Source organism: Rhinoderma darwinii, chromosome 2 (assembly GCF_050947455.1).
Source record: "Rhinoderma darwinii isolate aRhiDar2 chromosome 2, aRhiDar2.hap1, whole genome shotgun sequence".
In the NCBI taxonomy this organism is placed as follows: domain Eukaryota; kingdom Metazoa; phylum Chordata; class Amphibia; order Anura; family Rhinodermatidae; genus Rhinoderma; species Rhinoderma darwinii.
The window spans coordinates 219538520-219554305 of NC_134688.1; the positions used below are offsets into that span (position 1 = coordinate 219538520).

General features: G+C 38.8%; 1 protein-coding gene across 2 annotated transcripts in view; it reads left to right on the forward strand.

Moving 5' to 3' along the window:
- Positions 1-15786, forward strand: part of CAMKK1 (calcium/calmodulin dependent protein kinase kinase 1) — a 297155-nt gene that overhangs the window by 157172 nt on the left and 124197 nt on the right. For both annotated transcript variants that reach the window (XM_075852857.1, XM_075852858.1), the window contains exons 5-7: positions 13544-13595; positions 14663-14796; positions 15695-15731. In XM_075852857.1, the coding sequence (XP_075708972.1) occupies positions 13544-13595; positions 14663-14796; positions 15695-15731 (223 nt within the window). The remainder of the gene's footprint in view (positions 1-13543; positions 13596-14662; positions 14797-15694; positions 15732-15786) is intronic.

Sequence of the window (15786 nt, forward strand, 5' to 3'; positions counted from 1 at the left end):
ACCCGGCCTTTTGGCGGATGGCAAGTAATTTTCATATTGTTCGAAATAAATACAATAACTTTTTTTTTACATTCACTTTGGAAGGAATTGTTTTATTCCCAGATACCAAATGGTTATCTGTTTTCAGGGCACAAAGAAATGATTTTATATTAACAAAGGAAGATGTAGCAATGATTCATATTAAGCAGTACATCAGTATTAAGTAATTCATATTAAGCAGTACAAAAACACTACGAAAAAATATATCTGCGCCTCTACTAAGGAACAGAACAAGACTGTTGCTTACTGTAACTATGACTGTGTTACTTGAGGCAGTAAATGACAGTTTTTCAGAAATGAAATGAAATGAATTTATGAGAGTAATATAAAAAGTGATTTAGAATCCTTCCAGTAGGAAATATACATGTAGCATTATTCATTTACTCAGTGTTTCAGGTGATGTAGGAATTATTGTTCCAATGTAATTATTCAGTTGGAACCTTTGACTGTAATAAGTTTGTAATGCAAACCCATAGAAATGAAGTGACGATCTTCTTAGTATTAAACTAAGGACGGTTTTATACCACTGCAATTTGGCCATATTTTAGCTCATGTAAAAGTGAAGTTATTTCAGTAGAACCACCAGGAAAAGCGGTGTTTTGGTCTCTTGGGTCTTAGAATGTGACTATTGCGACTGGGTAAAACTCACCTAAGGTTGTTTTTTTAAGCTTCCCAGCATGATAGTTCTACTCTCTTTAGGAGAAAAAAAAAGGTTCTGCTGTTTAAACCCAGCCTAATAATACATCCCACATTAAAATTCACTAATGTAAAGACTATTAATGTATAAACTTGAAAAATAATTGCCAACTGACCACTGATTAAGATTCTGTTCATACCAATGTTATGGCTTCCATTTAAAACAAATCTAAGAGGAATTCACCGAAACCTGACAGACCTCATTGACTTTAATGAAGTCTATCAGGGTTTCTGGTATTTTTTACTACAAAAATAGCAATAAAGACTGATGGAAACTCCAACGGACCCTATGAACGAGAATGTGAACAGCCTTACGTTATTTACACTGATGTATGATGAGCACAAAAGGCAGTTAGGGGTTTTGACACTACAAGATGTTCTTTTGTTTCGCTGTTCTAATACTAAGGGTATGTACACACGGCTTATTTTCAGCCGTTTTTCAGGCCGTAAACGCCCCGAAAAATGGCTACAAATACGGAGGCTGAATGCCTCCAAACAGCTGCCTATTGATTTTCAAAGGGGAAAACAGCGTTTCATTCCCACGGGACGTTTTTTTACACGCTGTTTGTAAAAACAGCGCGTTAAAAAAAACACCCCGTAAAAAAGTGCATGTCACTTCTTGAACTGTTTTTCATTGGCTCAATAGGAAAACCGCTCCAAAAACAGCCGTAAAAAAACAAACCAAAAAACGCCTGATGCATAAAAAACGGCTGAAAATCAGGGGCTGTTTTTCCTTAAAAACAGCTCCGTATTTCACAGCCATTTTTCGTTTGCTGTGTGAACCTACCATAATACTTACAGCTTTAGCAGCATCACTACTATAATCAGTAGAATGACAAATTTATTTACGGTAAACTGTATCTTGTGAATTCGCTGCAGACATAAGCTGTTGCAGTCCTCGTCTGCACATCAGGCTATAAAACCTCCGTGTCAACTGCAAATTTCCTTGCTTTGTCATTTAAACATCCAGCTAATTAAATGCGGACTAGAGACAGTGTAACAAGCTGAAACCAAGCGGGGTAGAAACAAGCAGTTGTGTAAATTAGGCTGTCAGTGTGAATTTACTTCCAAAATAAATAAATCTTTATTCCATTCAATTTTTGCATGAAGTATTTTGTCATTTAGAGGAATTTAGTGCAGACGTATGACAAATGTGTACTGCAAAGCAATATTCTGAGACAATGTTTTGAATTGCATCAAAAGAAAAGTAATTTACCGTTGCTGGTTTTCAAGCTAGTATTCTTTCTCTTGTGATGTCTCAATGGGGCCGTATATCACAATATTGGATTTTTCCCCATCCTTTAATTGGAATTGTGATCTTTAGGGATTGAATCGCATTATGAATTTTAGGTTCGTTTTGACAGTACTTTGTAAAACCACGTAAATCTGCTAAATACAGCCGCTTGTAACTGTGACTAGTTTGTTGGCTTGCATTGGATGTCTCCTGCTTCTTTTACAACTGCCAGGATGTCTTAAAATGTCACAAAAAATATATATTCGGTTAAAAAACCCCTGCTACCTGTTTGTCATTAGACCTAAAATACTGCTAAGTAAGCATTCTCCATAATAGAAGATGGATAAAGTGGTAAGGTTAAGCGTATGTTTTTAGGGGCACTCTTTTGTGTTTTTGTGTCTGTTTTACATCAGATTGAAATAGAATGGGAAACTGATGTGTTGGGTTTTTTTTGTTTTTTTTTTGCAGTAGTGGCACTTGCAGAACCTGATGGGTGCCAGATTTAGAAAAGCATATAATAGTTACATTGGTAGAGAGCCTTGAAGAATACCGCCAAAACAGCAATAAAAAATATATACAGCACAATACGGTACAATAAGTTAACCAGAAACTGACTGGTAAATTGATAAAAAGAAACAAATATGTGTTCTACGTTGTTCGTTTCAGGAGGTAGTTTAAAACTAAAAGAAAAATGAAAAATTCAGGTGTCCATTAAAAACCTATTGTAAAATTAAAAAAAATATATGAAATTACAAAAGGAAAATGACAGTAGTTATCCATAGCAACCAATGAATTCCCTTCTTTTGGCTTATAGCAACCCCTTTTTATTTCCTCTATACCATGTTTTATAAATAGGCTCTGATATACTTTATGCTGAGAAACAAATAAGCCTTTGGTGACAAATGTTAGAGCTGGGGTGTGATACTGCCCTCCATTAGTTTTTATTGCTTGTTTACCTTTATTCATCATCTTCATGGCTATGCATTTATTTAGGATTATATCTGCCTTTTATCTCCATACCATACTTTATGCTTTGTGTTTACAGTATTGTGTTAAATTGGCTGCAACATTCTTTTGATTTCTATACATCCGCGTGAGGATTAGATGCAGAATTTTTGTATGATTGATTATACATCTCTAATTTTAGCGTTTTCACTTCTTACTGTGTATATATATATATATATATATATATATATATATATATATATATATATATATATATATATACAGTGAAGGAAATAAGTATTTGATCCCTTGCTGATTTTGTAAGTTTGCCCACTGTCAAAGACATGAACAGTCTAGAATTTTTAGGCTAGGTTAATTTTACCAGTGAGAGATAGATTATATAAAAAAAAACAAAAAAAAAACAGAAAATCACATAGTCAAAATTATATATATTTATTTGCATTGTGCACAGAGAAGTAAGTATTTGATCCCTTTGGCAAACAAGACTTAATACTTGGTGGCAAAACCCTTGTTGGCAAGCACAGCAGTCAGACGTTTTTTTGTAGTTGATGATGAGGTTTGCACACATGTTAGATGGAATTTTGGCCCACTCCTCTCTGCAGATAATCTGTAAATCATTAAGATTTCGAGGCTGTCGCTTGGCAACTCTGATCTTCAGCTCCCTCCATAAGTTTTCGATGGGATTAAGGTCTGGAGACTGGCTAGGCCACTCCATGACCTTAATGTGCTTCTTTTTGAACCACTCCTTTGTTACCCTGGCTGTATGTTTCGGGTCATTGTCGTGCTGGAAGACCCAGCCACGAGCCATTTTTAATGTCCTGGTGGAGGGAAGGAGGTTGTCACTCAGGATTTGACGGTACATGGCTCCATCCATTCTCCCATTGATGCGGTGAAGTAGTCCTGTGCCCTTAGCAGAGAAACACCCCCAAACATAATGTTTCCACCTCCATGCTTGACAGTGGGGACGGTGTTCTTTGGGTCATAGGCAGCATTTCTCTTCCTCCAAACACGGCGAGTTGAGTTACTTCCAAAGCGCTCAATTTTAGTCTCATCTGACCACAGCACCTTCTCCCAATCACTCTCAGAATCATCCAGATGTTCATTTGCAAACTTCAGACGGGCCTGTACATGTGCCTTCTTGAGCAGGGGGACCTTGCGGGCACTGCAGGATTTTAATCCATTACGGCGTAATGTGTTACCAATGGTTTTCTTGGTGACTGTGGTCCCAGCTGCCTTGAGATCATTAACAAGTTCCCCCGTGTAGTTTTCGGCTGAGCTCTCACCTTCCTCAGGATCAAGGATACCCCACGAGGTGAGATTTTGCATGGAGCCCCAGATCGATGTCGATTGACAGTCATTTTGTATGTCTTCCATTTTCTTACTATTGCACCAACAGTTGTCTCCTTCTCACCCAGCGTCTTACTTATAGTTTTGTAGCCCATTCCAGCCTTGTGCAGGTCTATTATCTTGTCCCTGACATCCTTAGAAAGCTCTTTGGTCTTGTCCATGTTGTAGAGGTTAGAGTCAGACTGATTAATTGAGTCTGTGGACAGGAGTCTTTTATACAGGTGACCATTTAAGACAGCTTTCTTTAATGCAGGCACCAAGTTGATTTGGAGCGTGTAACTGGTCTGGAGGAGGCTGAACTCTTAATGGTTGGTAGGGGATCAAATACTTATTTCTCTGTGCACAATGCAAATAAATATATATAATTTTGACTATGTGATTTTCTTTATTTTTTATATATATAATCCATCTCTCACTGGTAAAATTAACCTAGCCTAAAAATTCTAGACTGTTCATGACTTTGACAGTGGGCAAACTTACAAAATCAGCAAGGGATCAAATACTTATTTCCTTCACTGTATAGATAGATAGATAGATAGATAGATAGATAGATAGATAGATAGATAGATAGATAGATAGATAGATAAAGGATGCATCTAAGTCACTCCTGCAATTTTTTATTTTATATGACCTGTGCTTTATTAACATTTGTAATACGTATTTATGACCATTTTAGGCAATTCTACACTCAAAATTGACATTGCAACACCAAGAAGGGCAAGCTGTAAGGTTATGCAAATCGATGAAATAGTCGCTAAGATCTGCAAATGATCAAATTTTAAAACACCTAGCTTGAATCAATGATTCACTGTATATTAGATAACAAGTGTCGTTCAAAAATGCAAATGTGAATTCACTGCCTGATAGAACGATTAAAATTTAGTTTATTGTTAAATTGATAAAAAGTATGGCTCAACCAGCCATTATTCCAGAAACAGGCAAAAACAGGTGATTGGTTACAGGGAAGGTGTATCAGAGTGAACGAAGTTACTCAGACACTCCAAGACCACCCACCCTGCTTATTATAGTATATCGCTACACCCTTGCCAATAGATAACAATCTATCCAAATCCAACGCGTTTCTGCAACACATCAAGAGTGATGCCTCATCAGGGATTACTAGATAGCGATTTCAATTAGAATTGTTAGATTTCAACAACTGGATAGCACTGTATATGTGCAGATTTTAGCCTCCAGACGCGTGAACGGCTCTGATACAATGACCGCACACGCGCCCGGGAAGCTACAGGCTTATACGATCGAGAGCCCGCCCTCATTACAGTCGTCACCGGCAGCCCCGGTGACGACTGTAATGAGGGCGGGCTCTCGATCGTATAAGCCTGTAGCTTCCCGGGTGCGTGTGCGGTCATTGTATCAGAGCCGTTCACGCGTCTGGAGGCTAAAATCTGCACATATACAGTGCTATCCAGTTGTTGAAATCTAACAATTCTAATTGAAATCGCTATCTAGTAATCCCTGATGAGGCATCACTCTTGATGTGTTGCTGAAACGCGTTGGATTTGGATAGATTGTTATCTATTGGCAAGGGTGTAGCGATATACTATAATAAGCAGGGTGGGTGGTCTTGGAGTGTCTGAGTAACTTCGTTCACTCTGATACACCTTCCCTGTCGCCAATCACCTGCTTTTGCCTGTTTCTGGAATAATGGCTGGTTGAGCCATACTTTTTATCAATTTAACAATAAACTAAATTTTAATCGTTCTATCAGGCAGTGAATTCACCTAGCTTGAATCACTGGCATGTGGGAGGGGAATAAAAGCCAGATTGAATGCAAAGGTTTTTTTTTAGCCACATGAAACCTCAAAAATCGGATCAAGCGGTGTGGGATGATTGTGCGATGCCTCCTGTTTTTTTACTTGTCCGTTATCGTTACTTTTTGCAAACTGAGAGGGACAGAATCCTTGAGCTGAGAGACCTTGGTTTATCATTCTGGCAGATCGCTACATGCCTAGGGTGAGATTTCAGCACTGTGCAACGTTGCGTGTCCCGGAGGTTGGGAGAAGAACAACGAATGGGAATGACCGCAAGATCGTCTGATTAGAAGAATGGCGCGTAGTGATCCATTTTGTACTGCAAGTGAAATTGGACGTCACATCCCATGCCTAGGGCGGCAACCAGGGTTGATACAAACCATCAGAAGGCATTTGTACGACATTGGGTTACAAGCCAGACATCCAGCTACAGGTGTTCCATTGACCACACGCCATCGCTCTCAAAGGCTATCATGTTGCACAGCAAGACGGCAATCGAGGCTGGAATGGAGATCTATCCTCTTTTTAGTGATGGGTCCTGCTTTTGTCTCGGATGCAAAGATAGCCGGAGGTTGGTCTGGAGACCACGTGGGCAACACCATGAAGAGGCCTTTACATGGGAACGTCACACCAGTCCTACCCCTGGTATTATGGTGTGGGGTGGCATAATGAATGGCAGCCAGACACCTCTAGTCTTTATTTCAGGTACACTAACAGTTCAGGGTTACATTGATTTGGTAGTGGAACCAGTGGTACGTCCATTTCTCCAGTTTCCAAGAAGCTGTTTTTCAACAGTACAATATCAGGCCACATGTTGCTCGTGCTACTCTGAGCAACCTGCGGGCCCTAAACATGCTATCATGGCCTGCAGCGTCTCCAGACTTGTCTACCATCGAGCACATGTGGGACGTCATTGGTCGGCAATTGCAAAGGGAACTGCCTGCAGCCAATCTTGATGATTTGCGTGCCCAAGTGCATTAAGCGTGGCATAACATTCCTCAGACAACCATTAATAACCTCATTGATATCATGCCAAGGTGTGTAAGTGAGTATATCTCTGCCGTGGTGCTCATACTCTATACTGAATAAATCAAGATGTTTAGAGTATTTTATTTTCATTTGTTTATCATTTGCATATCATTAACATGCCTATCGATCCTGTGATTTCCACAATTTCAAAAGTTTTCCTTCTTGGTGTTGCAATTTCAATGTTGAGGAGTGTATTTAAGGTTTTCTTTTTTGTATGTACTTAATTATGCATAACTTACACCAGGCTATTTACACTTTTTGTTATTGTCATGTCATTATTAACCTATACCATTCAGGATTTAATTTTTATTGTTCATATGTGTTACGAGCAGCAGATCTGTTCCTGCACGCTTATCCTCTCCTAGCTATTATTCAGCTTCTGAGGCAGTTGCCTAAGCAACTTCTGCACAGCTGATTCATCTATGCAGGTCAGGTGACCACACTGATGTGAGCCACTTCTGCTTGTTTGGAGAGAGCGACCTGATTGGTCTGCCTCTCCTTAAGAATCCCTGGCCTCAGCATTATGGTGTCCGGGATAGCATATGCTATGTGTGTTTGCCTTGTGCTTCTCTCTACTTGGTATGTATAGTATTCCTATTTAAAGTCCATTTTTATAGAAAAACTGCTTGAAACTCCCAAGAAAGCTATCAATAGAATAAAATCAAAACCATATAGGAGCATGACAACCATGGATAAAAAATATAATATACTTTATTTAACAAAGAAAGAGACAGTGAAAAACATACAATGAGTTAAAACAGATGCGATCAACAAAATATGCATACAATGCTTCAATGTATCCAATGATGACTGCCTATTGCTCGCAATGGATCAATGTTAGATATTGACAGAACATATTTACAATTGTGTATTATTGAGGAATGTATCCATACTCCTACAATAAGAGATGTATGGTAAATGCAATTGAAAATATTATATTAAGTTGGCATAAATATGATGCGTCAGTAGCAGTAGCCAAATAATAATGTCCACATCAGAATGATAATACACATGCAGACAGACAGCACGCAGTCTTACTTACATGACACAGTGAAAACAGAAGTAATGGAGTATCCAGCGTGTATGAGCGAGGCGGATACATTGGATTCATTGAAGCGTTGTATGCATATTTTGTTGATCGCATCTTTTTTAACTCATTGAATGTTTTTCACTGTCTAATTCTTTGTTAAATAAAGTATATTATATTTTTTTTTTAAATGGTTGTCATGCTCCTATATTGTTTCGATTTGGTTCTATTGATTTCTCTCTACATTGTGCAGATTGTGTTACCAGCCTAGTCTCTTGTTTCTCCAGCTTTGTCTTGTATTTTCTCAGTCCTTGTTTGCCTAAGTGGTTGTGTCTTGTTTAGTTGTTCTTTTTTTTAACCTGTCCCAAATGTTCTTTGTTTTGCTTGCCTTGTTTCACTGGATTTTGAATCTGTTTAGACTTGTTTTAATTTCCCCTGGTTCCTAGATTTCCTGGTGTTCTGATAGGGATAGTGTCTGCGGTTTAGGGACTCCCTAAGGGACAGAGCTTGAGACAGTGAGGATTAGTGGTCTCTGGTGTTAGGACAGTGCTTGGGGATAGTTCCAAGGGTAAATATACGCTACGGTTAGGTTCAGCTGGTTACCATTACCTATCAGCCATTTGTTACCATCATTCAACTGTTCTCATTACCCACCATTCATTTGTTACTATCATCTGTATGGCATAATTTTTTTACCATCCGTGTCTTTAATCAGGGAGTTTCTGTTTCTTGTATTCCTGTTGCCTGCTAGTATTGTGATACGTGCTCCATATTTCCCTTTCCTTCGGCAGTCCCTTTAGCTCACAATTCGGCCAACTGTAAGTCCTAAAACGGAGTACTGGGGAACACTGTTAGTTCCTGGGAAATGGGATTGCTATAGGTGAAGTCTAGTTTTGCCATCTTGTGACCAGTGGCATCGTAATATTATCACTGACCATAACCAGGAGCCATATCATGATGGACAATAATCCCCGGCAGGTTTTGTCCCTCCTGATTCTGACACTAAGTACCCTGATGCATGGTCTCCTTAGCCGAAAAATTCCCTCATAACCTGCAGGGTATTACTCTAGGTATCTCTGCAGACAACCTAGAATCCCGTATTGATTTACCAAACTTTTTTCGTACCCAGTTAAATAATTTCTATAAGAACTGTGAGCTCTATTTTTCTTTAAGACCTAGGTTCAGGTGGGGTGGGGATTTTTAAGATTCTCTTGCAAGTGGACCTGAATTCAGTACCAAGCCTGGGGATCCCGACTTATTTAGTGTAGATGCATTCCTCTCTACTTTAGTGGTCTTATATTATGGCCCAGATGTTGCCTCATCTGCTGCCTCCTATTTACTCACCTTTTAAAAGACGCAGAACTGCAGAGGAATAGTCTGTGGGTCGCTGATAGCGATTGGAATAATTCTGCTCTCTGTAGTCAGTACTGTTTGGGTCTCTCAGACTAGGTTAAAGATGTCATGGTACAGTTTTCTCCCTGTGAATCTCTGAACTGCTTAGTTTAGTTTACCTTAAATGTCAACACATCTCTGGCGCATCAGGGAGAGAGTCATAGAGGGAGGCAACCACATTTCATACTGCTGTCTAAACCTATTCTAATGAGGTAGAGACAGAGCCTATGCAAATTGGGCCACTGAGGCTCTCCAAGGTGGAAATGTATAAGAGAAGTCTCTTAACTCTTTGTTTATATTGTGGCAATATGGGGCATTTTGCCCAGAAGTGTACTCTTTAGGGTATGTTCACACTGCTTATTTTCGGCCGTTTTTCTGGCCAAAGCGTCCAAACATCTGCCCATTGATTTCAATGAGAAAAACGGCATTCTGTTCCGACGGGCCATTTTGAAAAACGGCCGCTTAAAAAAACTACAGAGAAAAAGAAGTGCATGTCCCTTCTTGAGACTTTCTTGGAGCCATTTTTCATTGACTGTTGGAAAAACAGCTCCAAAAACGGCCGTGAAAAACGTGAGTGGCTTAAAAAAACGTCTGAAAATCAGGAGCTGTTTTCTTTTGAAAACAGCTCCGTATTTTCAGACGTTTTTTAGTAAGCGTGTGCACATACCCTAGGACGGGACACTTTAAAGCCTAGAATTTAAAGGCAGGTTCTTCTAGGTGCATTTAATTTTTCTCCCAGGAATATACTGTTGCCCACTAAGGTTGAGTAGAAATGTGTATTCATGCTTGTACAGGCCTTTGTAGATTGTGGCCCTGCAACAATTTTTTACATTTTAGATTTGGCCCAAAGTTTGGGTATCACTCCGGTGCACCTGAAGATCCCCATTGGTACCTTAGATGGCACCTCTTTATCCAAGGTTTCTGCAAAGTTCTGCACCCATATCAGTAGGAGGGATCCAATCAAAGAAAAGTTTTTTTGGGGTTTTTTAATGAATTTATTTTCCTACTTAAACAATTATTTTGGGTGGCACCTGGTTAGCCCCTGGTTAGCCCTCCACAATCCAGTACTCAATTGGGGTTCTGGCAGAATAACACAATGGGGAAAAGCATGTTCAGGGAGGTGATTTAACACCTTATCTGCCACTAGTCTACAAGGTCTGTTTGCAGAATTCCACGAATATGTAGATGTGTTTTGCTAGAAGACCATTAATGTTCTTCCCGGAGAAAAGATTTATTTGTCACTCCAGGTCCCCCTGCCGACCCTGGGTTTCTTTTAATGGTGACTATTTTTGTACCTGTAAAGATTTCAGTGGACTGAATAAGATCACCATACATAACCGCTAGACTCTTGCCCTTATCTCTAAAAAATTTGACCAGCTCAAGAAAGCAATCATTTTCTCTTAAAATCGATCTGAGGGGAGTGCTTCAACCCCACTATTTGTATTGCTGCCACTAGTCTACAAGGACTGACCACAGAATGCCACGAATATGTAGATGTGTTTTTTTCGAGAAGACCACTAATGTTTTCCCCATTCATAGTGAATATGACTGCTACATAGATCTGGACCCCGGCCCTAAGATTCCCAATGGGAAGACATTCTCTTTCTACTCCTGAGACCTGGCCGATGGAGCAAAATATCAAGGAGGAGACAGATAAAGGATTTATTCGTCCCTCCAGGTCTCCATCTGGTCCTGGGTTCCTTTTTTAAGGGTGGATATTTTTGCGCCATTAAAGATTACAGTGCACAACCGCTACCCTCTCTGCCCTCATTTCTAAATTATTTGACCAGCTCGAGAAAGCAGTAATTCTCTCTAAAAGGCAATCAGAGGGGAGCCTAGAATCCGGGAGGGGGATGAATGGAAGACTGCTTTTAACACGCATACAGGGGATTATGAATAACTGGTGATACCCTTTTGAGATTTGTAGTGCCCTGGTGGTCTTTAGGACCTTCTCAACCATATATTTGGAGGAACACTTGGGTCAGTTTGTGGCTGTGTACTTGGAAGATATTTTTATATTTTCCTCGCCCTTAGAACAACATTGTTCCCATGTTAATAGTTCTGCCTACATTTAGAGAGAACCACCTTTTTGCTAACATGGATAAATGTGAGTTTAAGGTTGATTTATTTATTTTCTGGGTTATATTATTTACACACAGGGGTTTTACATGGACCCACTAAAGGTGCAGGCCATCCAGGATTGGGCAATCTGTACTAATCTCAAGGCGGTGCAGACTTTTTGGGTTTGCTAACTACTATAGGAGATTTATCAGATCTGTTTCCTGTATAGTGACTCCCATAATGGCTCTAATTGATAAAGAATTCAATCCAGCTTATTGGTCTTCTAAAGCCCTAAACGCTTTCTTTCCATTCAAAATGTTCTTTTGCTCTGGTCCTATTTTAAGACATCGTGATATTTTTCTCCAGTCAACATCAAGTCAATAGCATGGTCTACCCTTTGTCCAGCATGCTGTCAGGCTCCATGGTATGTCAGAAAACATTGTCAGACAGGGGCTCCCTATTGATAGTCCGGTTTAGGAGGGCTTTTTGAGCTAATTTGGGTATTGCTCTGATCTTCCAACCACTTATCACCGGCAATCTAACGTGCAGATCGAGAGGATGAACCAAACCTTAGAGCAGTATCTCTGGTGTTAGGTCTAAGAATTACATAATCATTGGTTCCAGTTTCTGCTGTGGTCCGAGTTTGCATATAACAATTTGTGTCAAGCATCCACTAATGCCTCTCCCTTCTTCTGTAATTAGTTTTCATCCCAAAGTATCTTTATTTTCTGGTAGCATGGATTTCTTTAGTTCCGTTGGTCAAACAGCTGGGTCCCACATTTATTGGTCTCTTTGATACTAAAGCAGATTTATGCAGTCTCTCTATTTTTTTGGGGGGGCAATCTCAAGCCCCGAAGCATGGGATTTTCCAAAACCTTTGACTGTTCTCTTTGAAAGTCTGTGTCTGCTTTCAGGAATTCTGTTTCTAGGCTTCCACCTGTTCTTGTCCATGTTCATCTGAAATATATAATAGAGAACATCCTTGACTCTAAGTGGAGTGGCAGATGGCTCCATCATCTTGTAGAATGGTGGGGGTTATGATCTAGCGGAAAGGTCCTGGTACCAGCTAGAAACATTCATGCTGGCAAATATATTAGAAGCTTTTGTGCTGCTTTTCTGGGTAAGCTCAGTGTTAAGGGCTTTTTAGCCCTCCCTAATGGGAGGGTTACTGTTACGAGCAGCTATTCCTGCACACTTATCATCTCCTAGCTATAATCAGCAGCTAGGGCAGTTGCTAAGGCAACTGTTGCAGAGCTGATTCATCAGTGCAGGTCAGATGACCACACTGATATGAGCCACTGAAGCTTGTTTGGAGAGAGCAACCTGATTTCCTCAGTCTTTGTTTGCTTAAGAGTTTGGTCTTTGTTTAATTGTTCAGTTTTACTTGTTCTCTGTTCTGCTTGCCTTGTTTCACTGGGGTTTGGATATGGTCAGTTCCGTTATCATGGCATCTGGTTCCTAGTGTTGTGTTAGGGACAGTGTCTGCAGAAAAGAGACTCCAATATGGACAGTGTTTGGGACAGTGAGTGCATCTGTTGTTGGGATTAGTGCTTAGGGATAGATCCAGGGACAGATATAGGGTGAGCTAGAGCTAGGGTGATCCATTTGTTAGGATCATTCAACTGTTATCGCTACCCATCATCTGTATGTTACTATTATCTGTATGACATAATCTTGTTACCATGCCTGTCTTCGATCAGTAAATTCCTGTTTTTTGTATTCCTGTTGCCTGGTAGATGGTAGAATTGGGATAAGTGCTCCATGTTTCCCTTTCCTTCGGCAAACCGTTTGGCTCACAATTCTGCCCTGCCGTAAGTCCTGGGGATAACTGAATACCGGGAGACATTGTTTGTCCCATGGAAAGGGGATTGCTATAGGTGAAGCCTAATTATATGCACTGAAATAGTAAATAAAGAACTAGGTGACTTATTATGCCTATATGTTATATTTTATAACTTACAAATATTTTATTTTTCTTAGGCTATGAAAGTACTTTCGAAAAAGAGATTATTGAAGCAATATGGATTCCCACGTATGTATTTTAATTGATGTAAAAGTGTTAGGTTATTATGAATGCCATTAAAGGAGTGTCTGTGTATAGACAAAATAATCAGTTTCATGTCTCGTCCAACAAACAGAAATATCACAGTATGTTTTCTGATGTGGAAACATTGCTTCCATATTATTGGGTTGCTGGGGATTGCTTTTGCATGTATATAGACCACTGACTTTAGATCATTGTTATTTGTGGCCATTCCATGGTGAAAGGTAGTGGAGACAAGGCTTGTGTCCTCTCTGTGACCCTGAGATCCAGGGTCGCTTACGCGGGCCTCAGGGGAGCGAGTCCTGTACTGCACTCCCCTATCCTTTGTACTGTGGATGCATGCATGGGGTTGCACTTGACTCAATGTCCCAGCCACCCAGCTAAGGTAGCCTTACTTTCTAACGCTGATACTAGTACAAATCAGTACTGTGTTTTTTGCTAAACGTTAAAGTTGTATGCATTACACTGTTATGGATTGGTGGATGAAAGTGTAGCCATTTTTTACAATAAAATACATTAATTTGTAATAATGTTGCATAATTTTCTAAGCACTTTTAGAGCATTTTTTTTTTTACTGTATTCTGAAACTCTAGTTGTAGATGCTTTGAATATCATAACTTGCATCAAATTAACTTTAATTGAAAGTTTATTAATAGTGTTTTTAGATCAGAACTCTTTTTATGTTTATCTGTGTATGTGTACAATGGTGGGACTTTAAATTGTCTCTACACTACAATCGGAATATGATATCATTCAGACCTTTTCATTTATCTGTCCTATCCACTTGTCATTGTTAAGCAAAGCCAATAATATAGAAGTGACATCCCCTGGTGTTCAAGAAAAACTAGATTTCTTTTTAAGTTCACTCAGTAGACACGATTGTGTATAAATGAGTAAGGATGACACTGCCGTTACAGTACAATTATCGCATTATTTACTTTAAAGGGAAAACTGACAAGGAAAAGGAAATCTAAGGGAAAATATTTCACGATTATCCTCTAATCACAAGAAAAAGAATATATAAATGTGTTTTTTTTTTATCCTTATTTTTATAGGTCGACCACCCCCAAGGGGTTCAAAAACTGCATCTGGGGACCAAGCAAAGCCAATGGCTCCATTGGACAGAATTTATCAAGAGATAGCAATTTTGAAAAAGTTGGACCATATTAATATCGTCAGGTTGATTGAGGTAAGTATAAAGAGGATTCTTTCAAATATCTATATACTGTCCCTGGATTTCTCAAGTCAACCATAAGATTTTTTAAAATTCATCTTTTTTTGCTTGATGCAACAAAGGGGCTTAAAAAAGCACCATGTATGACCAGCTATCACATGCTTTTAATGATGATCATATTATTAAATCTGTTTGCAGTGACCTAATATTCTCCTTTTCTCATTGAAAATGTAAGGATCGGAACTCTACCGCATCTTAGGACAGGGGAATGTCTCACTGGCTGGTTTATGATGAATAGGTCATTCCTTCTACAGATAGATCTGATATAGCAATATGCGTATTCTGTCTTATAGTCGTATAGTTTGTGACTAGCCCAAGTAAAAACTCTTCAGTATGCTTCCACTCTTTGCTACTTTTTATTTTATTTACAATGCTTTTTAATAAACCATCTACATTGTGGACTTTTTTTTTTTTTTTTTACTTGTGTAAATAGATGTGTCGTGCCCTTGAAATCATGGTCAGGATATATATAGATATATATATACACACACACACACACACACACACACACACACACACACACACACACACACACACATATCTATATCTATAGATATATATATATATATATATATATATATATATATATATATATATATATATATATATATATATATACACACATACTGATCAGATATATACATATATTTTTAGGATATATATAGGTGTATAATACATTGTGGAGTCAGTCTTGAAAACTTTATCGTGTATGTTAATTCGACCACAAAATTGGCAAGATTACTTTTTCAATGTAACATATTTTAAAAAAAAAAAAACAAAGAATATAATACTTTACCTTGTGTGCCAATTTTCTTTATTTTAATAATTCACTAGTATTTATTTTACTCATCAGGTGTTAGATGATCCAGCTGAAGATAATCTATATATGGGTAAGGATGTTTTTGTCTACGTTTTCTCTCCACATAGCTGTATAGCTTGGTCAAA